Source organism: Aquarana catesbeiana, linkage group LG04 (assembly GCF_042186555.1).
Source record: "Aquarana catesbeiana isolate 2022-GZ linkage group LG04, ASM4218655v1, whole genome shotgun sequence".
NCBI classification, from domain to species: domain Eukaryota; kingdom Metazoa; phylum Chordata; class Amphibia; order Anura; family Ranidae; genus Aquarana; species Aquarana catesbeiana.
Window position 1 is genome coordinate 86019873 of NC_133327.1, and position 25585 is coordinate 86045457.

A 25585-nucleotide genomic window follows, 5' to 3' on the forward strand; every position below is an offset into this window, starting at 1 on the left:
AAGGCTCATTCACACTGTAAGAAAATTTGGCGAACATTTTCATCCGAAGAACCTTCATACGATTTTTGTATAGTGTGTACACAACTTTTGATAACCGATTACATTTTTTTGTATGAAAATTCCTGAAATGGACAAACTCCAAAATGTTTCTTTGTACGGGAACAGAATGAACGATTTTCGTTTAATGTGTACCATTTTCGTACGAGTTTCGAACAAGAAAAAACAGAAAAGAAAGACTGTGCATGATCAGAAACAATAAACAACCAAAAAAAAGCCTTTGTCGTTTGAGAATTTTTGGTACGCATTATCGTTCATCAGTTCCGATTTGCTGTGAAACTAGCAAAATCCGATGATTGTTTGACGATTTTGATATAGTGTGTACCCTACTTAACATTCCATTTAACAACACCTAACATGGGGCGCCCAGCTGTCACTTTCCTATTTTGTTAACTTTCTCTTTCATTGTTTCACACCTGTGATCCATTTAACTGCCTAGTGGCTGATGTATTGATACTTGCAATCTTTTTCAATGCGATACCTCTATGACTAAGCCCCAGAGGCAAGGCGAAACTTGTCATGGTGGTGCTTATCTGGGTAGCTGGGGCTGAGGCTGCTTTCTATCTCTTGCGCACTTGGAGCTGTTTTGGTTTTGCGGTGTTCACTTAGGACAGTGAGAGCACTGGTCTCTGTGAAAATGAGGGTAAAATGGACACAGGACTCTCAGAGAGGCAGTTTGAGAAGTTCCAGCAGAAGATTTGTGAGCAGAGAAAGCTATGCTTTAAGTTTTCTACGGATTTTGTAAGTCTGGATTGGGGCTGGAAACTTGAAGACTTTAAAGAGCATTGGGAGGGATGGAGTCTTCAGTCTTGTGTCCAGCCTTTCCAGAAGTTCTGCAGGTTGTGTGTCCAGGTGCACACACTCATTATAAGGCGGATTTGAGCATAGCTCAGGGGAGTTGGTATTGGAGCAGTTGCTGCAGCCAGGAGGGAGGTGTGCTACCGTTTAAGAACCCAGGCAATATCCTTGAGACGGCACTCCATGTGGGAGAGGTTCCAGGTCAGTGGAATGAGAGAGTTGGGCCAGCTGAGAGAGTCAGGGAGACCATAGCTGAGACAACTGGAAGAGAGAGTCCTGGGGATCAGAAGGGACTGTGAGTCTTGAAGGAGTGTGAAAGCCTGGAGTGTCAGGAGAACCCCTTCCTAGAGGCCAGGAGTGGGCCTGCGCAGCTTTGTACTGCGAACAAGGCTGTGTGAGTCTTGATAGCCAGGTGGCTCTGCATTTTTGTTTGTGTTGTAATTTTTGGGAGAAGAAACCCTGTGTGGGCAACCTATGCATGTGTGAAGTTTAATTTTTGTTACTTTCAATAAAAGTGGGCTACCACACCCTTAAACTGAAGTTCCTGTTGGCTGTGTACTCACTGAAAACACATCTACCACTGAGCTAGACATCCCCAAATATCACACCATTTTTACACAGAAGTTCTGACATCTGATATTTCAGAAACTAGTGGTTGTTAGGTGGAGTTCTGAGGTTGCACTAAGATATAAAGCCCAATTAAGGTCACAGAAAAAGATAAATGACTCTCAAACAAATGAACAGGAGCCAGGACAAGAGAAAGGTAAGCAGGCTTTGAACCAACATCCTCCATAGTCTTACCTCCTTCATGTTACAGCTGTTTTGCCGGGAGTATAAATACAAATGCGTAAATCAAGAGACCAAGATTATACCTAATTATATTATGTAATCTATCAGACATACTGTACCATTCTGTGCAAAACAAGTCTGTGTGAGGACACTTTGAGGGGTGTGGCTGTTACTCAGCTCTTCAGCCACAGAACACTGCAGTGTGATGGTTGACAGTAGCATTTACAATGGGGAATGAAAGGGAAATGAGCCATTTCTTAGCATAAATCAACCATAAATCGTTACCTAGAGTATTTGACTCTAAAGCTTAACATGGGCTTTAAGGTGACACACAATATATTGTAGGAGCTGGAGTCATCACAAAGAAATTGATATAAGCATATAAAGTAGAGTGCAATTCTTTACAACATAATAGTTATGTGACAGGGCAGACAGAACCATGGGCTGGCTACACAGGAAGAGAAAATATTTTACAAGTGGGCTGTGCACAATATAATGTCTTCCTTGAAATTGCCAATTTTCTGCAGTGTTTTTCTTACCTGAACACAGCAAAAAAAAAAAAAAAAAACAACTCAGGTTACTTTTAGCATCTTCAGAACTCCTGCCTGCCTTCCAGAAAGTTTGCACACCAGCAGTCTAGAGAGATGAGATGTTTTATTTAATATACACATAAAACATACATCTGGGGAATACCGGTCGTTCATTGCGCTGGGAAGACTGCAGCCTGCTGAGATGTTCCAGCTTTGGATGAGATGCTGTTTGTAGCCTCCTGTTTTTCCAGCATCAAGTCGGCATCTCAGCAAGCCACAGTTTCACTCCTTCTCTCTTTGCTTTATATAGCAGTGGGGTGATTGATTTATCCTGGATTTTTTTATATCTGTAGACTGCTCTGGAAGGAACCATTGTACAGCGTGTGGTACAGTTAATTTCCTGTTGTCAAGGCCACCAGCAGAATTTACCTTCTACGGCCATTTCCTCACAAGCTCAGGCCTTTTCATTTGAAACGCTTATAAAGGTTCTTTACATATTTTTTTTTTTTTTTTTGTTTGATTTTATTGTTAGTATTTTTCTAGAAATTCACATTTTTCATGTAAAATATAAGAATTTCATCCTTTTTATTTTTTTAATTTTTTTTCAGTGAAAATCTTTCATTTATTTTTATCTTGTCATGTGTTGTACTTTCTGTGGGAAGTCCTACAGTATTTTGCTGTACAGCAGAATGTCCTTGTAGTGCAGCTTTTTTTTGAATGTTAGAGCTTACTTTGTACTCTGTAGGTCCGAATGCATCAAACTCGAATCCAGTAAAGTTTCCTTCAGTGTACTGGCCTTGTATTCCTTTGTTTCCCTAGAAGGAGGAAACAGCAGGAGAGCTTCTCTGGGTCTCAGCATTAAACTTATTACTCATTATCGGCTTATTTTTTTATTTGTAACCTTTTTGTAAATTGATTTATACTTCTAGCAGAAAAAATGTAACAGCAGGGTGGTTTTACTTTAAAGGACAACTACACTTTTGTTTTAAAAATCGATATTGTAATGAGCCTACGGTAGCACGCTTGTTAATTCAGCAATATAAATGCTAAATTTTTCCACATAAATTAATATTTGGCCATCGTCTGCCTATCGTAAAGTGCAAATTTGCCTTCAATTGCAAAACTTGCAAGCAGGAAGGATTTTTTATTGCAGAGGAGATAAACTTTTCTGTAATCAAGGCTCCTTACCTTGCTCCTTGCAAGATGCTACCGCTCTCTGCCTGCGCCGCACTCCCTCCCCTTTCCTGGCCTGCCAGGCTGCATGCTCAGATAAGGGTCTGGTATGGATTTTGGAGGGAACCCCACTCCATTTTTTTTTTAACATTTTGGCGTGGGGTTCCTCTTAAAATCCATACCAGACACAAAGGGCCTGGTATGGATTTGAGGGGGACCCCCACGCCACTTTTTTCTAATTTTAGTATTTCCGGCAATGTTTTTTTTTTTTTGTTAGAGAGTAGTGAGCTGCTGACAGTTAACGCAATCTAACCAATATGTGACGTGAACTGTTGTGGTAGGTAAACCAATTGGTTTATGGACTGAAGTCACTTTATATTTATATTTATTTTGATGGTTATCTATTAGGAGTGATTAACTAGGTTTACCTACTACAAGAGTTCACGTCACATATTGGTTAGATTGAGTTAACTGTCAGCGCCTCACTACTCTCTAACAATTTATTTATCGATAGTCAAGGATAAGCTATTTAACCACTTCCCACCCGGCCACTGCACATAAACGGCCAGGTGGGAAGTTCCTGAACGTCCTTCAGAAGTAGCGGGATTGTGTCATCCGGACACGCCGCATTTCGGAACGGCAGGAGGGCAATGTGATTTGCCCTCCTGATCCGCACAATGGCTGTGTCTAATCACAGACATCTTAATGTAAAGGGGGGAGGGGTGGCATCTTACAGGGGATTGCGCCGCCACGTGCCCGCGCAGCGGCGCAATCCCGTTCTGCCTGTGCCCCCCCAGAGACAGTAGAGATGTACAACACAGGAGGGCCCTGTGATTGGCCCTCCTGATCACATGACGATGGTGTCCAATCACAGTTGTCATGTAATGTAAATAGAGAGCGGTTGTAACTGCTCTCATCTCTTCCTCTCCTCACAGAGCCTGTCAGTGAGGAGAGGAAGAGAGATCTGTGCTGCAGCCGGGAGGATCAGTGAGTTTTATAGCTGTTTGTCTGCTGTTTACTCACTGATCACCCAGCTAGTGTCCCCAAAACACAAATCAGTGAAAACACCTGTCATACAGTGAACATCTGCCCATCAACAACTGGCACATCTGTCCGCCAACAGCTGGCACATCAACCCGCCAACAGCTGGCACATCAACCCGCCAACAGCTGGCACATCAACCCGCCAACAGCTGGCACATCAACCCGCCAACAGCTGGCACATTAACCCGCCAACAGCTGGCACATTAACCCGCCAACAGCTGGCACATCAGCCCGTCAACAGCTGGCACATCAGCCGCCCACCATCATCAGGCACATCTGCCCGCCAATTATCAGGCACATCTGCCTGCCAACATCAGGCACAGCCGCCCAACATCAGGCACATCTGCCGCCCGCCATCTGAAACATTTGCTGCCCGCCATCTGATACATTTGCCACCCACCAACATCTGGCACATCTGCCAGCCGCCAACATCTGACACATCTGCCGCCCGCCAACATCTGGCACATCTGCCGCCCGCCATCTGCCACCCGCCATCTGACATCTGCCCGCCATCAGGCACATCTGCCCGTCAACATTAGGCACATCTAGCCACCCTCCATCTGGCACAGCCGCCCACCATCTTGCACATCTGCCGCCCACCATCTGGCACATCTGCCCACCAACATGATGAAGATCTTACAGCGCAGAGGAGGCTCTCAAAATACTCCAGAGTATGTTGGATGAGAGTAGCAGAGAACTCTCTCCGTATACTCGGATGGCGACTATGAGCCAGTGGAAAGCAGTGGCTCCGAGATGGAAACCGAGGAAGATAGAATCCTAACAAGGAGAATCAGGAGAAATGAGCAGGCGGAGACATCCACCAGCAGCGCAGCACTCCAGGGCATCCACCAGCAGCCCAGCACTCCAGGATGATATGCAGGCATCCACCAGCAGCGCAGCACTCCAAGGCATCCACCAGCAGCGCAGTACTCCGGGATAGGAAGGCATCCAACAGCAGTCCTGCAACCTTCCTAGAGGATAGGCCACATGCTAGCAACAGAGCATCCCATCAACGAGGCAGTGCCCATACTAGCCTCCCAGATGTTCTACTGCATCCAACATGGCTGCCCGATACGTCAGTAGAACCTGTAATTCCCCTTTTTACAGCCCAGCCAGGCCCTTAGATACAGACGGAAAATGTAACCCCACTTTATTATTTTCATTTATTTTTTACCAGTGATCTCCTAACCTACATTGTGGAGCAATGTAATCTATACGCTAGCCAACATATAGCCAACAATCCAAGTTCTTCATATGCCCGTCCTTTTGTTTGGAAACCCCTCACCGTGGAAGAATTTCAAATTTTCCTTGGCCTAACCCTCAACATGGGTCTGACAAAAAAAATGAACTCCATTTCTACTGGTCTACCCAACCTATCCACCACATGCCGGTCTATTCGTCATTGATGTCCAGAACCCGTTATGAGATTTTTACACTTCAACAATGCCCAATGCCTCCCTCAAAGTCATCCCAGTTACGATTCGGCCCCTAATAATTTTTTTTTGCGCCACCTTCAAGCAGATGTTTACCCCTGATATAAATATTTGTGTAGATGAATCCCTAGTACACTTCACCGGAAGACTCGGACTAAAACAATACCTCCCCAGTAAAAGAGCCAGACGTGGGGTAAATTTTTATAAGGCGTGTGACAGGGCCACGGGTTACACATATGACTTTATCATTTATGAGGGAAAAGACAGACAGCTAAACCCCCCTGGATGCCCTACCTACATGGGAACAAGTGGCAAAATTGTCTGGCAGCTGATCCAACCATTGCTTGGGAAAGGTTACCACCTATACGTAGACAATTTCTACACTAGTCTCCCACATTTCCGCCATTTGTACCAAAAGAACACTGTAGCCTGTGGGACAGCATGGACCAACCGCAAAGGCTTCCCACAGAGATTGGTCGCCAAGAAATTGAAGCAGAGTGAAATGGCCAGTATGCGGACTGAAGAGGTACTAGCGGTGAAGTGAAGAGATAAAAAAAGATGTCTACATCCTTTCCACAATGCATGATGACACCTTGGTGGAACTGCAGAGAAGAGGAGGCCCCATACAGAAGACAAAATGTGTGCATGAGTACAACCTATACATGGGGGGGTGGATATGAATGACCAGATGATGCAGCCCTACTTGGCCACCAGGAGATCACTGTTTTGGTACAAGAAAGTCACCATTTATTTGATGTTCAATTCATATATTATTTTTTCTAAGTGCACCCAAAGTTCCCTAACCTATCTAAAATTCCAAGAAGACGTTGTCATAGCCCTTCTCTATCCCCATGGCCAAGCCCCTCAACTAATTCGCTCCGATTCATTAGCCAGACTCCATGAAAGGCACGTTACCAAAATCCTCCCTCTTACCCAAACAGGTCTCAAACCCCCCAAAAAATGTTGTGTGTGTTCAAGTAGAGGAATTCGCCGTGACAGCCGATTACTACTGTCCCCAATGCCCCTCCCAGCCAGGCCTCTGTATTGGAACGTGCTATTGGAGCTATCATGCTTCACTACACTATTAGTAAAGTGAAGATGATTTTTTTTTCCAGTTTCCACTATCTGCCATTTCTGTGAATGACCCGGACTGTTAACTACTATGCCTCTGCCAAACATGTTTCTGCCTGCAACCTGAACTGATCGTTTGCCCTACCACTGTACAGCACAGGGATCTCACATATGTGAGGGGCTCCAGAAAAGGTTTTCTAAGTGGAGATAATATTTTTCTCCGGGTTTTTAGTTTTCTCGAATTAGGGTCTGGAGACATGGAGGCTTTGTAGAGATTTGGGTGGGAAGAAGCCTCTACTCCTGTCCTCAGGTCTTACCTGACCAAGGTCCAATGTACAAAGTGCTGCCTGCTGCCACCTGAACTGGCCATGCCTTTGCCTGCCACATAAACTGGCCATGCCTTTGCCTGCCATATGAACTGGCCATGTCCTTGCCTGCCACCTGAACTGGCCATGCTTATGCCTGTTACCCGAACTGCCTGCTAAACCTTGGACTATACTGAACCATGTTCATACTTTTCCATATCTGTCTGCTGCCTGGACAATTCCTGTACATTTCCTTTGGCTGTCTGGACAAATGCTTTGACTGCTCTGGAACGGTATTCCTGCCTGCTAAAACCACAGGTGAGCTTTTTTTTTTTTTTACCCTTTGCTCAGCAGAATGTATTTCGCAGTGTAATTCTTGGTGTGTACATGCTATGTGTTAGAAGCCTGGAGGTGCTCCTTGCATGTTGGGCCTCTGTATGTGGCCAGGTAGTGGAAAAGTCTCACACATGGGGTATCACCATACTCAGGACGAGTAGCAGAATGTATTTTGGGGTGTCATTTTGGCTATGTACATGCTATGTATAAGAAAGATCTTCTAAATTGACAACTTTGTGAGAAAAAAATAGGTTTTCATTTTCTTTCCACATTTTCCAAAAACTTGTGGAAATAAATGACATGTTCAAAAGACTCATTATGCCTCATAGAATATACATTGGGTTGTTTTCTTTCCAAAATGGTGTCATTTTGTGGGTAATTCCATTGTCCTGGTGCTCCAGGGCCTTCAAAAATGTGATAGGTACTCAGGAAATGAAATGTGTAATTTATGCCTTTAGAACGCCTGATGGTGCTACATGGATGTTGGGCTTCTGTATGTGGCCAAGCTGTGGAAAAGTCTCACACATGGGGTATCACCATACTCAGGACGAGTACCAGAATGTATTTTGGGGTGTCATTTTGGCTATGTACATGCTATGTGTTAGAAAGATCTTCTAAATTGACAAGTTTGTGAGAAAAAAATAAGTTTTCATTTTCTTTCCACATTTTCCAAAAACTTTTGGAAAGAAATGACATGTTCAAAAGACTCATTATGCCTCATAGAATATACATTGGGGTGTTTTCTTTCCAAAATGGGGTAATTTTGTGGGTAATTCCATTGTCCTGGTGCTCCAGGGCCTTCAAAAATGTGATAGGTACTCAGGAAATGAAATGTGAAATTTATGCATTTAGAACACCTGATGGTGCTACATGGATGTTGGACCTCTGTATGTGGCCAGGCTGTGGAAAAGTCTCACACATGGGGTATAGCCATACTCAGGACGAATAGCAGAATATATTTTTGGGTGTAATTGCAATTATGCCTGCACCGTGTGTGAGAAATAACTTGTAAATATGACAATTTAGTGAAGAAAACAAATATATATATATTTCTTAATTTTCCAAAGAATTGTGGGGAAAAAATTTCAACCTCAAAAAATTTGCTATGCCTCTTACTAAATACCTCAGACTGTCTTCTTTCCAAAGAGGGGTCATTTGGGGGGTTATTGTACTGTACTGACATTTTAGGGCCTCAAGAAATGAGATAGGCCATCAGTGCATTAGGATTGATACATTTTCAATAATGCGTAGCATGGCTTGTAGACTCTATAACTTTCACACAAACCAGTGATCATACACTTATCAGGATTTTTTTTACCAAAGACATGTAGTAGAATACATTTTTGCCTAAATTTTCGACAAAATTTAACTTTATTTGTTTCTTTTAAAAGAGAAAATTTGGGGGTTTTTTTTTCAAAATATTCGCTCTTTTTTCACTTCTATCACAAAAAATAAAAAATGAAGTGGTGAATAAATACCACCAAAAGAAAGCTCTATTTGTGTGAACAAAATGCTAAAAATTTCATTTGGGTACAGTGTAGCATGACTAATTGTCATTCAAAGTGAGAGAGCACTGAAAGCTGAAAATTGGTCTGGGAAGGAAGGGGGTGAAAGTGCCCAGTATTGAGGTGGTTAAGTGAATGCGGCACGCTTGCTATATATTTTTTACCTCACACAGAGTGGTAGCGCGAGAGTAACACATGACAAATATTTTTTTTTTTTTTTTTTTTTTGTTCATTCAGCTGTCGGCCTCGTGACCTATCTGACGTTAAGGATGCCGGCAGCCTCTGCATAAACAAAAAAAACTCTACTAAACGCTGGACATTGGCGTTTAATAGAGTTTAGGAGCTGTCAGCATTTTTTCTGCCAAAACACTGCTGCTCCAGAACGTGCTGGCCCTGGGTTTTTTTTTTTTTTTTTTACAGCTTCTAAACACCTATGCCACTAAAAACTCCTAAAAGCCTATGAGTGCTTGGACACATAGAATAACATGGAGAGGCGTTTTGAAGCTGTAAAAACTGGACGCTGCTAAAAGCGCCAGTAAAAATACCCAGTGTGCATGAGGCCTAAAAGGTAAAGGGTGGGGAAAGACAACATCTCTGAAACAAAAAAAAGAGGCAGAAAAATGTCCCGAGGCTAAAGTGGTTAATCATTATTAAAAATGTTATTTTTTTAATTCATTTTATGACCTATCCGTGATTCCATACACGGCTGAATTTGGTCATGTTCTGCACCAAGGGCTGCCTGTGATGTAGCAAAGTACTGAAGGGGAGAAAAGTACAGATTAGACCACACCAATGTACTGACTCCTTCCTAGTTCAGTGAGTAGGCAGGTTATATCATATTACTGCCTATGCAGTGGGGCAGGCCTGTCTGTATCGCAAGACTGGCTGAACTGAATTTCAAATATTTTGTCAGATAAAACAATACACATATGTTTCCACAGTCTGTCAGGTTTTTGCCTTTAAGAGCAAACATGTTTACATGTATGAGTGTGTGATACAGATTTCTTGTTCATTATGCACTAGAACCTGTTACTGTGTATCTAAATTATTCATCACTCTTTCACATGGAAATGAGCCCTTGAAACATTTTGTGTTTTGTAACATTCCCTGGGCTGATTTCAGCCGCAGAAATATATAGTAGCTGGAAATTTTCACTTCAGAATATTGATGACAGCCATTAACGCAAACACTTCAATGTGTCAGTCACGGCGGGAAGAACAGCGGTTGTTGTTTGTCTGGCCTTGTGCAGAAAAATCTTTCATATGCATTTAAAATCATGCCAAGTGTATTCTACCAGAGATGGAAACATGCACATATAAATATTATCTATAAATCTATAGATGGAGAGTAAGGTTCACTGACCTTACAGCAAATGCAGGACTGTTTTTATGCTTTTCATGAATGCAGTGAGAGTTCAAAACACAGAAACATGGGAGGGTTGGCGGGGTTGCCTTATTAAACAAAAGAAGCTGACATGGTCGCCTTCAAAGGTGTAAAAGGTATAGTGATCATGAGGCAGTAAGCCTGCATTCACACCTGAGCAGAGCATAAGGAAAGTGTGTCCGTATTGATTTTAAATAATTTTTGTGGGTCTTTTACAAGCTTTGTGCATGTGTATCAAGCTTCAGGCCTTTGTTTACTGACAAGGGGAGGAGGAGAGGTATTCTTCAGATGTAATAACACGATTTGCGGCATGTTTACACGTGCACCTATTTAGGTCTATGAAAAAAACACTTAAATACGCTTACAATTAAAAAGGTCATGTACTTTTTTGAGCCTATGGTTACTGAGCATACAAGAGTGAACACTGACAAAGAATGGGATTCTGCATTCTTATTGTGGTCAGGCGTAAGGAAACAAACTAAGAAATGCTCATGTGTGAATGGGGACCAACACCAAATTGTAGGTAGATGAAGTTTTTTTAGGCTGGGTTCACACCTATGTGAATTGGATGTGGTTTCCCCGCATCACATATGTTACATAGTTACAGTCCGCATCCAATTCGCATTACAGGAGATTGTGACAGGCTCTCTATGGAGCCGGTTTACATATCTCCATTGCATCTGCGGAGCAGCTTGCACTGGAGTGCTGTGCATCTTTGGCTCCGTTTCAGGGCGGAAGTCAGGCAAAAATTTGGCCCTGATTTGTCCCTGAAATGGAGAACAGGGATGCACTGGACCCCTGCTGCGAGCCACATCCATCTGAGGTGTGAACCCAGCCTCAAATTACTGAACTTTGCAGAGCATCACCTGAGTGGGGCAGCATTTTACAACCTTTTTAACATGGAGGAACCCATGAAATATTTTGTAGGTCTCCGTGGAACCCCTTTCTATAAGTACTATATCTACAGTTCATGGTTGTAAACAATAAAAAAAACATGTTATACTTACCTGCTCTGTGCAACAGTATTGCACAGAGCAGCCCTGCTCCTCCCCTTCTAGCCAATGCTCTCTGCTGCTCTTCTCTGTGTGCCACCATAGGACGTGGTTTCCTATGGTGACACACATATCTGTGGGTTCACTCCAGAACCAGGATGTGTGGATCCATTAACACACATAGCGAGGATTAGCCCCACCCCTGTTCCTTCCTCGCACAATTTGATTGACAGTAGCAGGGCCAATGGCTCCAGCTGCTGTCCCCCATGTCATGTGAGGAGAGAGATAGAGGCGCTGCTGACGGGCACAGCACTGGATCAGAGGACTCAGGTAGGTATTTAGGGAGGTGGGGGATTGATACAACAACTGGCTCGTTTTTTTACCCTAATGCAGAGAATGCATTAAGGTAAAAAATATCTTGACTTTACAACCACTTTAAGTTGAGATATAAGAATACATAAAGGAAAGAAAAATTCCAGGTATGGATATTTTATACTTTAGTTACATTGTTCCAGCTTGGACCGATGTAATTATGTATTTACTGTGATACATAAGTCCGTATGACGAAACATGTCGGGGCGTGGCTACGCGGCAATCCCTTACTAACATTTGAGTGAGGAGAGTCGGCGGAGTGAGCGGAGTTAGTTTGTGAGCAGCCAGGAAGCGATAGCAGAGAACCGGTGAGGTGACCCGCAGGTCTTCAGGCTCCACACGCCCTGGGTCCGCCGTGACCGTTTAAGTGGTTATAGTGTCTTTCTAGTTCCGCTGCATGTGTTACATCATCCTGTTTGCTGTGAAGTGTTGTGACTACATTTACCTGCCTGCTGTGATTTGCTGTGGAGTTTTCATGCCCTGTATTTTTATGGATCGTGTGAGTGTATTGGTTTTAGTTTCAGTTTGTAATTAAATCTTTTAAAACGTTAATTCACTATCTGGAGCAATTCTTTTATTCTTTATGTGGAATCCTTATCCCATGAATGGTGTTCGGCACATTGAGCAGTGGATGACTGTGCTCACATGGTAACCCCCATGTTAGTGGGTTAAAGCCTTGTCCGGCCAAACACGCGAGTGTAAGGCCTCAACAGCTGGTGAGTTTGCCATCCGTAAGGGTGTGGATATATGTCACTGAGGTGTGGTGGACAGTGCAGGACAGGATTATGAAATAGAGACACTCACTTCTTGGAATCTCTTCTCTTTTACGTTGTTTGGCACAAATACATTGGACTTTTCACCAACATTTTTTATGTATATCACATTTTTTTATTATTATTTTTTTCTGGCTTTTCGTTTTTAATATGTTGGAGCTTATTCACTAATGCTGATCATTTTTTCACCATGTTAATGATTGTCATTGTGTAAAATGATCGTGTAAAATGCATTATTTAATGTTATTTATTTTTTGATAATTTGCTGTAAATACATTTTAGCACTTTAGATTCACAGTGTCCCAAGTGGAGGTTACACCACACTAGGGAAGTGTATTGTGGTTCATCACTGTATACACCAGAGTAATATATGGTTATAGGTAGACTGGACTCTTTTAAACCAGTTCTGCACTCTTTAGCAAGATTGTATTGATTGGCCCTTTAATTTTATTCATTAGGCATATAGCGCCACTATTCATCCACAGGGTGTTTTTCAGGCTTATATGTATTTACTGTACCTGAAACAACGGAACAGAGATTTACCCATGGGACTTTTGGTGCTGGGTAAAATAATACATCAAATATAAAAAAGTACAACATTTATTTCAATTTATATAAAAAATCATATACAATTCCACATTGATTGTGTCATAATAAAAAGCAGATTCACCAGTGTACATTCAAGATGCCAACGTGATTATTGAAGCATTATTAATTTGCAGAAGCTGTGATCTGTATGCATTTTGTGGGACAGCGCCCACTTCATCAGGAGACAACTTAAGTCTGTTTATGTGTACGTATAAGGGTTAATAACATAGAAAAAAGACCACACAGTAGAGGCCAAATGAGTGACGCCTGAATCCCAATGCTGTGAAAATTGCGTCACACCAGGGGTTCCACCTGGGATTTGAGAGTGGTGAGTAACCAGGAGGCGGGGCACATAGACAGGGCCCCCACTGCAAAACCCCTTGGAGAAATAAAAATTAACAGTTCCAAGGAAAGCAGCAGCATGAGCAATTGCTGCAAACACCCAATAAGTCAGACATTTACCAAACCTGGTCGATACTCCTGGAAGTTGAAAATCACTGAGGTAATACAGGTGCTCCAGTGATCTCCACCAGCTTCTGGGTCCCATGCCGAGTGGCTGCCCTGCTGCATTTTAAATACAGGACGTCAACCGCTCAGCACTGGTGCCATTCAGAGAATGTTTTGAATAAATGCATATTGTACTCTGATTGGACGAAGTGGAGAGGCGGGTCAGTGACATCACATTGTCCACCTTTCCCACAGAGAAAACATTATTTCAGGATATGCAAAGCATTTTCTGAATGGCGCCCAGGGCCTGAAAGCAAGTGGCAGTCACTGGAGTAGCAGTGTCTACTTCATGATTTCCAGCTTCCAGGGGCATTGGCCAGGTATGGCATGTACATAGTTCAATTGGTCCAAGCTGAATGTATAACATTTCTATATCTGGAATTCCTCTTTAAAGTATTTGACACCTAGGGTTGCTCAATACAGCCTGAATTATTTTTTTGTAATAATAAAATTTGCCGTATTTGGGAAATGTCCTCAAGTATGGAAAACCACAACTTTTTTTCCAATACCCATGGAAGTCTGGGGGGGGGGGGGGGGGGATCTTTTTATTCATTTTATACCTTTGGGCATTTTGAAAGAGAGCCATTGGAGGCTGGATACTGCCATGGAGGACAGGTACCAGTGGCAAAATTAAAAAAATTAATGTGCAGCAATGAGATTGAAATCGTGCAAGTTCCGCTGAACTCGCATGATTTCATACCGGTGTGTCAGTTGGAATTCGGGGGCAATTTCGGAGACATTTGTGCGGGTTCCTGCACAGATGTCTATTGAAATCGCACCTGAAGTCACCAAAAAGTAGTACAGAAACTACTTTTGGGAATCAGTGCGACGCCGCACCGATACGGGCGGTACTATTGACGGCAATAGCCGCCAATTTGGCATGCCAAATCGCATCAATGTGAACCTAGGCTAACATGTATAAGAGGCAAAATCGAGACATCTCCGAAAATAAGGAGGGAAAAACTCGCTGGGTATAAATAAAATATATTAAAAAAAAAAATGATGGATTTTTTTTTTTTTTATTTCCTACCATTCCATGCATAACTGAAACATGTCTATGGTGAGAGCTGCCCATGCAACTAAGTAAAAAACAAAGAACTGTACTTATCAAGACAAAACCAACGTGCTTTTGTTCCTGGTTCAGTGAATCACATGTCATCACCTTACTGCCTATGCAGAATGACTGATCATTCTGTAATGGTCATATGACAAGCCATGCCCTCCTCTTGCTCTTCAGCATCAGGCTATAGACGGGCTTTAGTGGCACCCACATGTGTGTAGCATTTGAGCTTAATGCTCTGCAAGCGAGCCGTAAGCAGTATGATGTGAGCCCAGGCAATTTGAGGATGCTGGGTGTCATTCAGTCACTATCGGAGGGGCATGCAGAGAAAAACACTAAGGCAGGGTTCACACTGGTGTGACACAACAGCTGTCCTACTTTGGATCCGACTTTCGCATGCGACTAGAAGCTGACATACGTCCGACTTTCAATGAATGGGGATCCAACTTGGATCCCGCCAATACCAGGCACTGTGTTTGGTATGAATCTTGAGGGGGAACTCCACGCCAAATTTTAAATAAAAAACCGGCATGGGTTCCCCCTCCAAGAGCATACCAGGCCCTTGGGTCTGGTATGCATTTTAAGGGGCACCCCCTACGCCGAAAAGACGGCGTGGGGGTCCCCCCAAAATCCATACCAGACCCCCTATCCGAGCATGCAGCCCGGCCGGTCAGGAAATGGGGTGAGGACGAGTGAGCGCCCCCCCCCCCGAACCGTACCAGGCCGCATGCCCTCAACATGGAGGGTGGGTGCTTTGGGACCCCCGAAGTCGGAAGAAGACCCCCAGAGCTGCCTAATAAATTATTTTAAAAACCTGTCTAGTGTGTTTTTTTTTTTATTGACACATTTTTCCTAGGTGAATGGGTAGGGGTACGATGTGGGTGGGGACGAGCGAGCGCCCCCCTCCTGAACCGTAACAGGCTGCATGCTCTCAACATGGGGGGGTGGGTTCTTTGGGGCAGGGGGGCACCCTGTGGCCCCCCCACCCCAAAGTACCTTGTCCTCATGTTGATGAGGTCAAGGGCCTCTTCCCGACAACCCTGGCCGTTGGTTGTCAGCGTCTGCGGGCGGAGGGCTTATCGGAATCCGGGAGCCCCACCACCCCACACCGTCTTTTCGGCGTAGGGGGTGCCCCTTAAAATCCATACCAGATGCAAGGTCCTGGTATGCTCTTGGAGGGGGAACCCATGCCGGTTCTTTATTTAAAATTTGGCTTGGAGTTCCCCCTCAAGATCATCTGAGCACAAGTCACATGCCAAAGTCAAATCATGCAAGATGGCGATCCAACTTTGATCCGACTTCAATGATAGTCAATGGGCTGAAGTAGGATCAAAGTTGGACCAAAGTAGTACAGGGAGCATTTTCAAAGTTGCACCGACTTGTGTTGGACCAGTTAGGACGGCTCCCATAGGGAAACATTGATTTTCACACATCATGCGACATGAGCTCCCAATGTCAGAGCGTTTGTTGCACTAGTGTGAACCCAGCCTCAAGAAGATAAATAGTGGATTGGGAACATTGCATTTACACACAGGAGGGCATGCTGCAATCCAAATAAAAAAAAATATATATATATATTTTTTACAAACGCTTCTGTTTATTAGTACAGTTAAATGGAATAGCAGGAGAATGGTTACCATTCTTCTTTAAAGCCCAACTCCAGCTTGCAGCAGACCTTGCAGTAAAATGCAAGGTCCAGTTACATTTTCCCAGGCCCCCGTCCCCTTCACAAACAGATGAAAATGTACATTTAAAGAAAAAAAGTTTGACTCATGCTTACCCTATCCTTGTCTTCCTCTTCGCTGGGCAAGATGTCAGTCTATCCATGAAAATTCCTGGGGAATGCAGAGCAGGCAAAATCTTGCCACATGACACTCCAGTCAATTGCAAGAACATCTTTTTACATGGTTTCCCAGGATTTAGCTTGAAGAGCATAACATGCTAATGAATATAAGTGATTTTAGTGACTCCAGATTTAATTCATCTGTAAAATGCATCAAGAATCTACTACCAACCATCTGTGGAGTATCGTACTAACTTTCAGTTGTTACATATATGTATTCATGATCGGGAAAGGGTAGTTAATGCCATTGAGGTTATTCGTGTTATATATTTATACCTGTTATTATATCTAGCAGAGGATTCTGTATATTTTACCTTCCTCTTTGTAAAATACATGTATTATACTAAATAAGGGTTTTATTAACAATTGACTGTAGTAGTATATGTACATTATTTCAATACCAGTCCCTAGACAGGTAATGTTGTTTATGTAAGTACAGTGGGGAAAATAATTATTTGATTCCCTGCAGATTATGTAAGTTTGCCCACTTACAACGAAATTAAGGATCTATAAATTTTTTTATCAGAGGTGTATTTTAGATGATAAAGACAGTAAAAAATTCTGTAGACCTCTAAAGGGATTTTTAAGGCAATGAAAATTTAGATTTTGAGTAAAAATCAATTTTATTAATATAAATCAGAGTTAAACAGTATGAAAATTACAAAAAGAAATGATCAAATGAACAACAGAGTTCAAAGTTCAAAAAGGATTATATATACATCAAAATATAAATATATCACATTGCAAATACTGGTAAAAGGAGAGAGTATGGAAGGAAGTGATGCATCACACTATCCAATACAGTCACCACAGACGACAGCCGTGGCGTGGAGTAGTGGAATTCCAACGCGTTTCAACATATATATTTCAAAGAAAAGTCTTCTTCAGGGAAATACATCACAGTCTAAAAAACAAAAATAATAATATTACAATTTGTGAATATGTATATGTACATTTCCTGCACTGTGAGGCTATCACATTACTTACATCCTCCCAAAGCATCTCGTGGGTAAGTGTAATCTCCCATGTCAGGGTAAGGAGTCCCAAACCTCCAGGGGTTAAACTGTCCTATATCTCTACAAGACGACTGGATAGGAAAATTTGATCCAAATCTTTGGCGTTTTCAGCATCAAAATAACTGATGGATGTCTGAAAAGATAGGGCAGAGTAAAGGGTACTGATGGGATAATGGTGGGAGGCGAGGGGGGGCTACAGCAAGCCCCCCTCACCTCCTCTCCCCCTCCCATACAAAAAAAACCCCCTGAACAATTAAATTAATTTGACAACAAGTGCTTTCATCCCATATAGGAAGGGTCCTGTTCCAAAGTGAGTGTATGGGGCTAAGAACACTTACTTTCTCCAAAAGTGCAAGTCACATAGCCTGGAACGATAAGGGTCCATGTAGATCCAACAAGACGTTAGCCCTGATAGTCCTCGGTGAATTCCCGCCCACATCCCCGCCCACACCACATATAGGACGCCAGAGATGGCAAAATGGCGTCATTCCTCCCTCGGAATTAACCGAGGACTATCAGGGCTAACGTCTTGTTGGATCTAAATGGACCCTTATCGTTCCAGGCTATGTGACTTGCACTTTTGGAGAAAGTAAGTGTTCTTTGCCCCATACACTCACTTTGGAACAGGACCCTCCCTATATGGGAGGAAAGCACTTGTTGTCAAATTAATTTAATTGTTCAGGGGGGTTTTTTGTATGGGAGGGGGAGAGGAGGCGAGGGGGGCTTGCTGTAGCCCCCCCTCGCCTCCCACCCTCCCACCATTATCCCATCAGTACCCTTTACTTTCTATGCCCTATCTTTTCAGACAGCCATCAGTTATTTTGATGCTGAAAACGCCAAAGATTTGGATCAAATTTTCCTATCCAGCCGTCTTGTAGAGATATTGGACACCCCTGGCGGTTTGGGGCTCCTTACCCTGACATGGGAGATTACACTTACCCACAAGATGCATTGGGAGGATGTAAGTAATGTGATAGCCTCACAGTGCAGTAAATGTACATATATTCACAAATTGTAATATTATTATTTTTGTTTTTTAGACTGTGATGTATTTCCCTGAAGAAGACTTTTCTTTGAAATATATATGTTGAAACGCGTTGGAATCCCACTACTCTATGCCACGGCTGTCGTCTGTGGTGACTGTATTGGGTAGTGTGAGGCATCACTTCCTTCCATACACTCTCCTTTTACCAGTATTTGCAATGTGATATATTTATATTTTGATGTATATATAGTCCTTTTTGAACTTTGAACTCTGTTGTTCGTTTGATCATGTCTTTTTGTAATTTTCGTACTTTTTAACTCAGATTTATATTAATAAAATTGATTCTTACTCAAAATCTAAATTTTCATTGCTTTAAAAATCCCTTTAGAGGTCTATAGAATTTTTTACAAATTAATATGGGATGATGGCAATGACACATCCATACCACCAAGGTCACATATAATATATAAAGATGATAAAGACAGAATATTAACCAAAAAAAAAAAACGCATGATACAAATGTTTTGCATTGTTGCAGTGTAAATTGAGTATTTGATCCCCAAGCAAAACAGGACTTAGTATTTGCTGGAGAAACCCTAGTTGTCAAGCACAGAGGTAAGACATTTCTTGTAGTTGGTTACCAGGTTTGCACGCATCTCAAGAGGGATTTTGGTCCACTCTTCTTTACAGATCTTCTCTAAATCCTTAAGGTTTCCTGGCTGTCGCTTGGCAAGTCCAAGTTTCAGCTCCATCCATAAATTTTCAATAGGATTAAGGACTGGACACTGGCTAGGCCACTCCATGACTTTAATATGCTTCTTCTTGAGCCACTCCTTTTTTGCCTTGGCAGTATGTTTTGGGTCATTGTCATGATGGAAGACCCAACCCATCTTCACTGTTCTGGCTGAGGGAAGAAGGTTCCCATCCAAGATTGTACAGTACATGGGCCCCATCCATTGGCCCCTCAATGCGGCAAAGTCCGCCTGTACCTTTCGCAGAGAAACAGCCCCAAAGCATATTGTGTCCACCTCTGTGCTTGACTGTAAGGATGGTGTTCTTAGGGTCATAGTCCACATTTTTCTTCCTCCAAACATGGCGAGTCGAGTTAATGCCAAAGAGTTCACACTTTCTTCTAATCCTTCTCTGAATCATTTAGATGTTCATTGGCAAACTTCAGACGGGCCTGTATGTGTGCCTTCTTAAAGTAGGGGGACCTTGCGGTCGATGCAGGATTTCAATCCATGGCGGCTTATTGTCTTACCAATGGTTTGTTTGGTGACTATGGGCCCAACTGCCTTGAGATCCTTCACAAGCTCCTCCTGTGTAGTTCTGGATTGATCTCTCCATTTTCTAATGATCATCCTTACCCCATGAGGCAAAACCTTGCATGGAGCTCCAGACCGAGGGCTATTAATGTTTATTTTGTTTATTCCATGTGTGAATAATCGCTCCAACAGTTGTCTCCTTCTCATCAAGCTTCTTGCTGATGGTCTTGTAGCCCATTCCAGCCTTGTGCCGGTCTACAGTCTTGTCCCTGACATCTTTTGACAGCTCTTTGATGAGCCCATGATGGTGAGGTTTGAATGGAAGAAAGAATTTCTGTGGACAGGTGTCTTTTATACACATAACAAGTTGTCATTAGGAGCACCTTCTTAAATTGACAGGACTAATATGTGTACCACATGAGAACATACTGTAGCCAGGCTGTGGGTGCCAGAAGTATTGTTGGTTGGTAGGGAATCAAATACTGATTTTACTCACTGAACTGCAACTCAATTTTTAACATTTGTATCATGTGTTTTTTTTATTGTATGTATACATAGTAAAAAAAATCTCAGTTTTTAAATTCCACAAAAAGAAAAATGTCCCATAATGAAAGGGCATTATAGGCTGATACTAAACCATTAAATTGTACTGTATGTGAGCAACCTTAAAGTGTCTCTGTTTCTTTAAATGGAAGCTCTTGTCTAGCATGTTCCTGTTTTGTTTTGTTTTTTTGTTTGAAATAATGATCTTTTGGTGGCATTATTTAATGCTGATTAGCACAAATGACCCCTGGAATGCATTCAATTAAACTTGCACATGCTACGCCTTTTTAAAAGGATGGGTACACTTTAAAACAAAGTGCATGTATCCGTTTTGTTCTTCCCTACCTTAAAGTAGAACTAAAGGGAAAACTTTTTTTTTTTTCATTTTGTAGGGTTATAACCACTGTCTGTTTTGCCATCTGTATCTCATTGGGGAGATTTCCCTTCATTTCCTGTCCCATAGCTAAAGCAGGAAGTTAGAGAAAACTCCTCTAAAGTAAGAGAATCCCTGGTTGTCACCAAAGCTAGTGCCCCCATTGGAAGATATCCCTCTATCCTGTTGTTGTTTAGCCGTGTCCGACTCTTAGAGACCTTATGGACCATATCGCGCCAGGCTTTTCTGTCCTCCCTGCCTCCCGGAGCGTGCTTAACTTTACGTTCATTGTTTTGATGCTATCTATCCATCTTGTTTTCTGTCATCCTCTCCTTCTTTTTCATTCCATGTTTCCCAGCATCAAGGTCTTTTTGCAATGAGTCCTCTCTTTGCATTAGGTGGCCAAAGTATTTGAGTTTCATCTTTAGGGATCTGTCCTTCCAATGATTGATTTCCTAAAATCTAGAATTTTCTTTTATTTTCACTTTCAATGACAATGGAAAAATAGCGGATGAATCTCCATAACGGGGGCGCGGACAGCAGAAAAAAACTGGCAGATGTTCTAATCCCTCTCCACTCTATCCAAAACTAGAGTAAAGTTTTGCCTTTTGTTATACTTTACACTACCCCTCCCTAGATGCATACTATCCTCTATTCATCAACCCTGCACTTTGCTTTTTTTTTTTATACATCATGTTTTAAAGTCTCTGTGCACTGGGCCACATCTGTTCTGTAGCGTACCTCCTCACCGACTTCTATGGAGCCATCTCCCCAATGTTTCTGTCAAGGAAACACAGCCCAGAAAAGATCAAGGTAAGTAGGCTCCTGGAGATGGTGAGGGTTGGGTAGTTTAGGGAAGGAGGAAAGACAGTTGCCACTTTGTCTTAAAATACACTAATCCTTAGGCCTGAAGTCCTAGATTTTCTGTCCAGCTCTTTTGTACTTTTACCATTGATACATGATTTTATAACATCAGTACATATTTATATATTTAAGCAATATTTTTACTCTGTCAGTCAGAAAAGCAATGTGAATTCATCTATTTTGTTTACTTCCAGGGAGGATAACATGTATGCCGATGCCATTAAAGAGCCTTTAAAGGTCCTGGAGAGCATAGTAAGAGAAGTGCATCTGAGCACAGAGAGAGGGTGAGTACCAGCAATGCTTTGGTGTGATTGGTTTAAAACTGGGTTCTCTGGTTACAAAAACACTTTTGTAAGGTTCTGTGCATTTCCATTTGTACTCACAGACCAAGCTCTCTCTCTATACTGTTTGAATCCATGATCCATATGTACAATTCTAAAAAGAACAAGACAGTATTTGCTCCCAAAGTGGCCACATACAGTATTTGCTTCCAAAGTGGCCACATACATAAGCCCTGTGTTATTCCAAAAACAAACTCAACATACCCCTTTCTAAGAAAACTGCATTATATTTTTAGATCTAAATGCTAAAGCGTTTATAGTTAAGATCTCTCTATTGGCAATATTTTTTAACCACTTGACCTCCGGAAGATTTACCCCCTTCATGACCAAGCCACTTTTTGTTATACGGCACTGCGTTACTTTGACAATCGCGCAGTCATGCAATGCTGTACCACAATAAAATTTGTCATTTTTCCCCTCACAAATAGAGCATACTTTTGGTGATATTCGATCACCACTGCATTGTTTTTTTTACGCTATAAACAAAAAAAGGCCGACGATTTAAAGGAAAAAACAATATTTTTTACTTTCTACTATAAAACATATCTAATAAAAAAATCTAATTTCTTTCTAAATTTAGGCCATATGTACTCTGCTACATGTTTCTCGTAAAATAAATCCCAATACGCGTGTATTAATTGGTTTACGTGAACGTTATAGCATCTACAAACTATGGGATATATTTATGGAATTTTGTATTTTTTATACTAGGAATGGTGATCAGCAACTTATAGCGGGACTGCGATATTGCGACGGCCAATATGACACTAACTGATACTTTGCAGGAACCAGTGTCATTAATACAGTGATCAGTGCTAAAAATATCCACTGTCACTGTACTAATGACACTGGCTGGGAAGGGGTTAAACATCTAAGGCAATCAAAGGATAAACTGTTTTCCTAGCCAGTGTTTATGTGTACTGTATGTGCTGCTTTTACTAGGGGAAGAGATGGATTCTAGTCCCTGCTTTGTGTTTACCGAGGATTGGCGGGTGTCGGAGGACATTGAGTACTCGGCAGCCTTTGAAAGGCTGATACCAAGTGAGATTCATGTACTTAACTTACTAATGTCCCGTACACACGGTCGGACATTGATCGAACATTCCGACAGATGTTGGATTTTTTCCGACAGATGTTGGCTCAAACTTGTCTTGCATACACACGGTCACACAAAGTTGTCGGAAATTCCGATCATTCTGAACGCGGTGACGTAAAACACGTACATCGGGACTATAAACGGGGCAGTAGCCAATAGCTTTCATCTCTTTATTTATTCTGAGCATACGTGGCACTTTGTGCGTCGGATTTGTGTACACACGATCGGAAATTCCGACAACGGATTTTGTTGTTGGAAAATTTTATATCCTGCTCTCAAACTTTGTGTCGGAAAATCCGATGGAAAATATGTGATGGAGCCCACACACGGTCAGAATTTCCGACAACAAGGTCCTATCACACATTTTCCGTCGGAAAATCGGACCGTGTGTACAGGGCATAAGTGTTTTAAACATTTTTTTAAAAAAAGCACTTAATGATTGTTTTATGTAATGGCACATTATTACATTTCAAAGAGTTTAGCTTTAACCACTTAAGCTCCGGACCATTTAGCTGGCCAAAGACCAGAGCACTTTTTGCGATTTGGCACAGCGTCGCTTTAACCACTTGCCGACTGCCGCACGCCGATGTACGTCCAAAGTTTGGCGGCGGATATCGTTGTTATGGCAGCAGCTACCTGCCATAACCCCGGTATCCCCGTTTTCGTGCGGCGGTCGGCTTTCAGATAAAAGTGGTCTCTGCGGCTGATTTGCCGCGAGATCACTTTTATCAGTGGCGGGAGAGGGGCCCCCCTACCGCCACGATCCGGTGCCCTCCACTGCTTACCGGAGCTGTCGGTAGCGGCGGAGGCGATCGCGTCTCTCTCCCTTCTGTGCCTGGAGACGAGTGAGGCTAAGATGGCGCCCACTCGTCTCCATAACACTGCTGGGCGGAAGCGACGTCAAACGTCGCTTCCGCCCATACGTCTTAAAGCCACATTTTTTTCAATGTCATTTTTTTAAATGACCTTTTTTTTTATTGCATTTTAGTGTAAATATGAGATCTGAGGTCTTTTTGACCCTAGATCTCATATTTAAGAGGTCCTGTCATGCTTTTTTCTATTACAAGGGATGTTTACATTCCTTGTAATAGGAATAAAAGTGACACTTTTTTTTTTTTTAAACAGTGTAAAAATAAATAAAATCATGTAATATAAATAATAAAAATAAAAAAAAAAATTAAAAACCCCCTGTCCTGACGAGCTTGCGCGCAGAAGTGAACGCATACGCGAGTAGCGCCCGCATATGAAAACCACATGTGAGGTATCCCCGCAATCGTTAGAGCAAGAGCAATAATTCTAACCCTAGACCTCCTCTGTAACGCAAAACATGCAACCTGTAGAATTTTTTAAATGTCGCCTATGGAGATTTTTGAGGATAAAAGTTTGACGACATTCCACGAGCGGGCGCAATTTTGAAGCGTGACATGTTGGGTACCAATTTACTCTGAGTAACATTATCTTTCACAATATAAAAAAAAATTGGGCTAACTTTACTATTGTCTTATTTTTTTTATTCAAAAAAGTGCGTTTTTTCCAAAAAAAAAGTGCGCTTGTAAGACCGCTGCACAAATACGGTGTGAAAAAAAGTATCGCAATGACTGCCATTTTATTCTCTAGGGTGTTAGAAAAAAAACAATATATAATGTTTGGGGGTTCTAAGTAATTTTCTAGTAAAAAAAAAACAGTTTTAAACATGTAAACACCTAAAATCCAAAACGAGGCTGGTCCTTAAGTGGTTAACTGACAATTGCGCGGTCGTGCGACGTAGCTCCCAAACAAAATTGACGTCCTTTTTTTCCCACAATTAGAGCTTTCTTTTGGTGGTATTTGATCACCTCTGCGGTTTTTATTTTTTGCGCTATAAACAAAAAAAGAGCGACAATTTTGAAAAAAGCAATATTTTTTACTTTTTGCTATAATAAATATCCCCAAAAAATACATAAAAAAAAAAAATTTTTTCCCTCAGTTTAGGCCGATACGTATTCTTTACATATTTTTGGTAAAAAAAAAATGCAGTAAGCGTGTATTGATTGGTTTGCGCAAAAGTTATAGCGTCTACAATATAGGGGATAGTTTAATGGCATTTTTATTAATCTTTTTTTTTTTTTTTTGCTAGTAATGGTGCCGATCAGCGATTTTTATCGTGACTGTGACATTATGGCGGACAGATCGGACACTTTTGGCGCTATTTTGGAATGATTCACATTTATACAGCGATCAGTGCTATTAAAAATGCATTGATTTCTGTGTAAATGTGACTGGCAGTGAAGGGGTTAACCACTAGGTGGCGCTGTAGGGGTTAAGTGTGTCCTAGGGAGTGATTCTAACTGTGGGGGGGATGGGCTACGTGTGACACGACACTGATCACCACTCCCGATTACAGGGAGCTGTGATCAGTGACAGTGTCACTAGGCAGAACGGGGAAATGCTTGTGTGCATCAGCATTTCCCTGTTCTTCCTCTCCATGAGACGATCACGGGTATCCCCGCAGACATCGAGCCCGCGGGACCCGTGATCACACTTGCGGAGCTCCCGGCGGGCACG

General features: G+C 42.1%; 1 protein-coding gene across 2 annotated transcripts in view; it reads left to right on the forward strand.

Moving 5' to 3' along the window:
- The window catches only part of NBAS (NBAS subunit of NRZ tethering complex), a 1128646-nt gene that overhangs the window by 867041 nt on the left and 236020 nt on the right, over positions 1 to 25585 (forward strand). The window contains exon 46 of one of the 2 annotated variants that reach the window (XM_073625355.1): positions 21799 to 21908. In XM_073625355.1, the coding sequence (XP_073481456.1) occupies positions 21799 to 21892 (94 nt within the window). In that variant the 3' untranslated portion in view covers positions 21893 to 21908. Of the gene's footprint in view, positions 1 to 21798; positions 21909 to 25585 lie in introns of those variants that run through there. The other variant, XM_073625357.1, reaches the window with a different exon arrangement.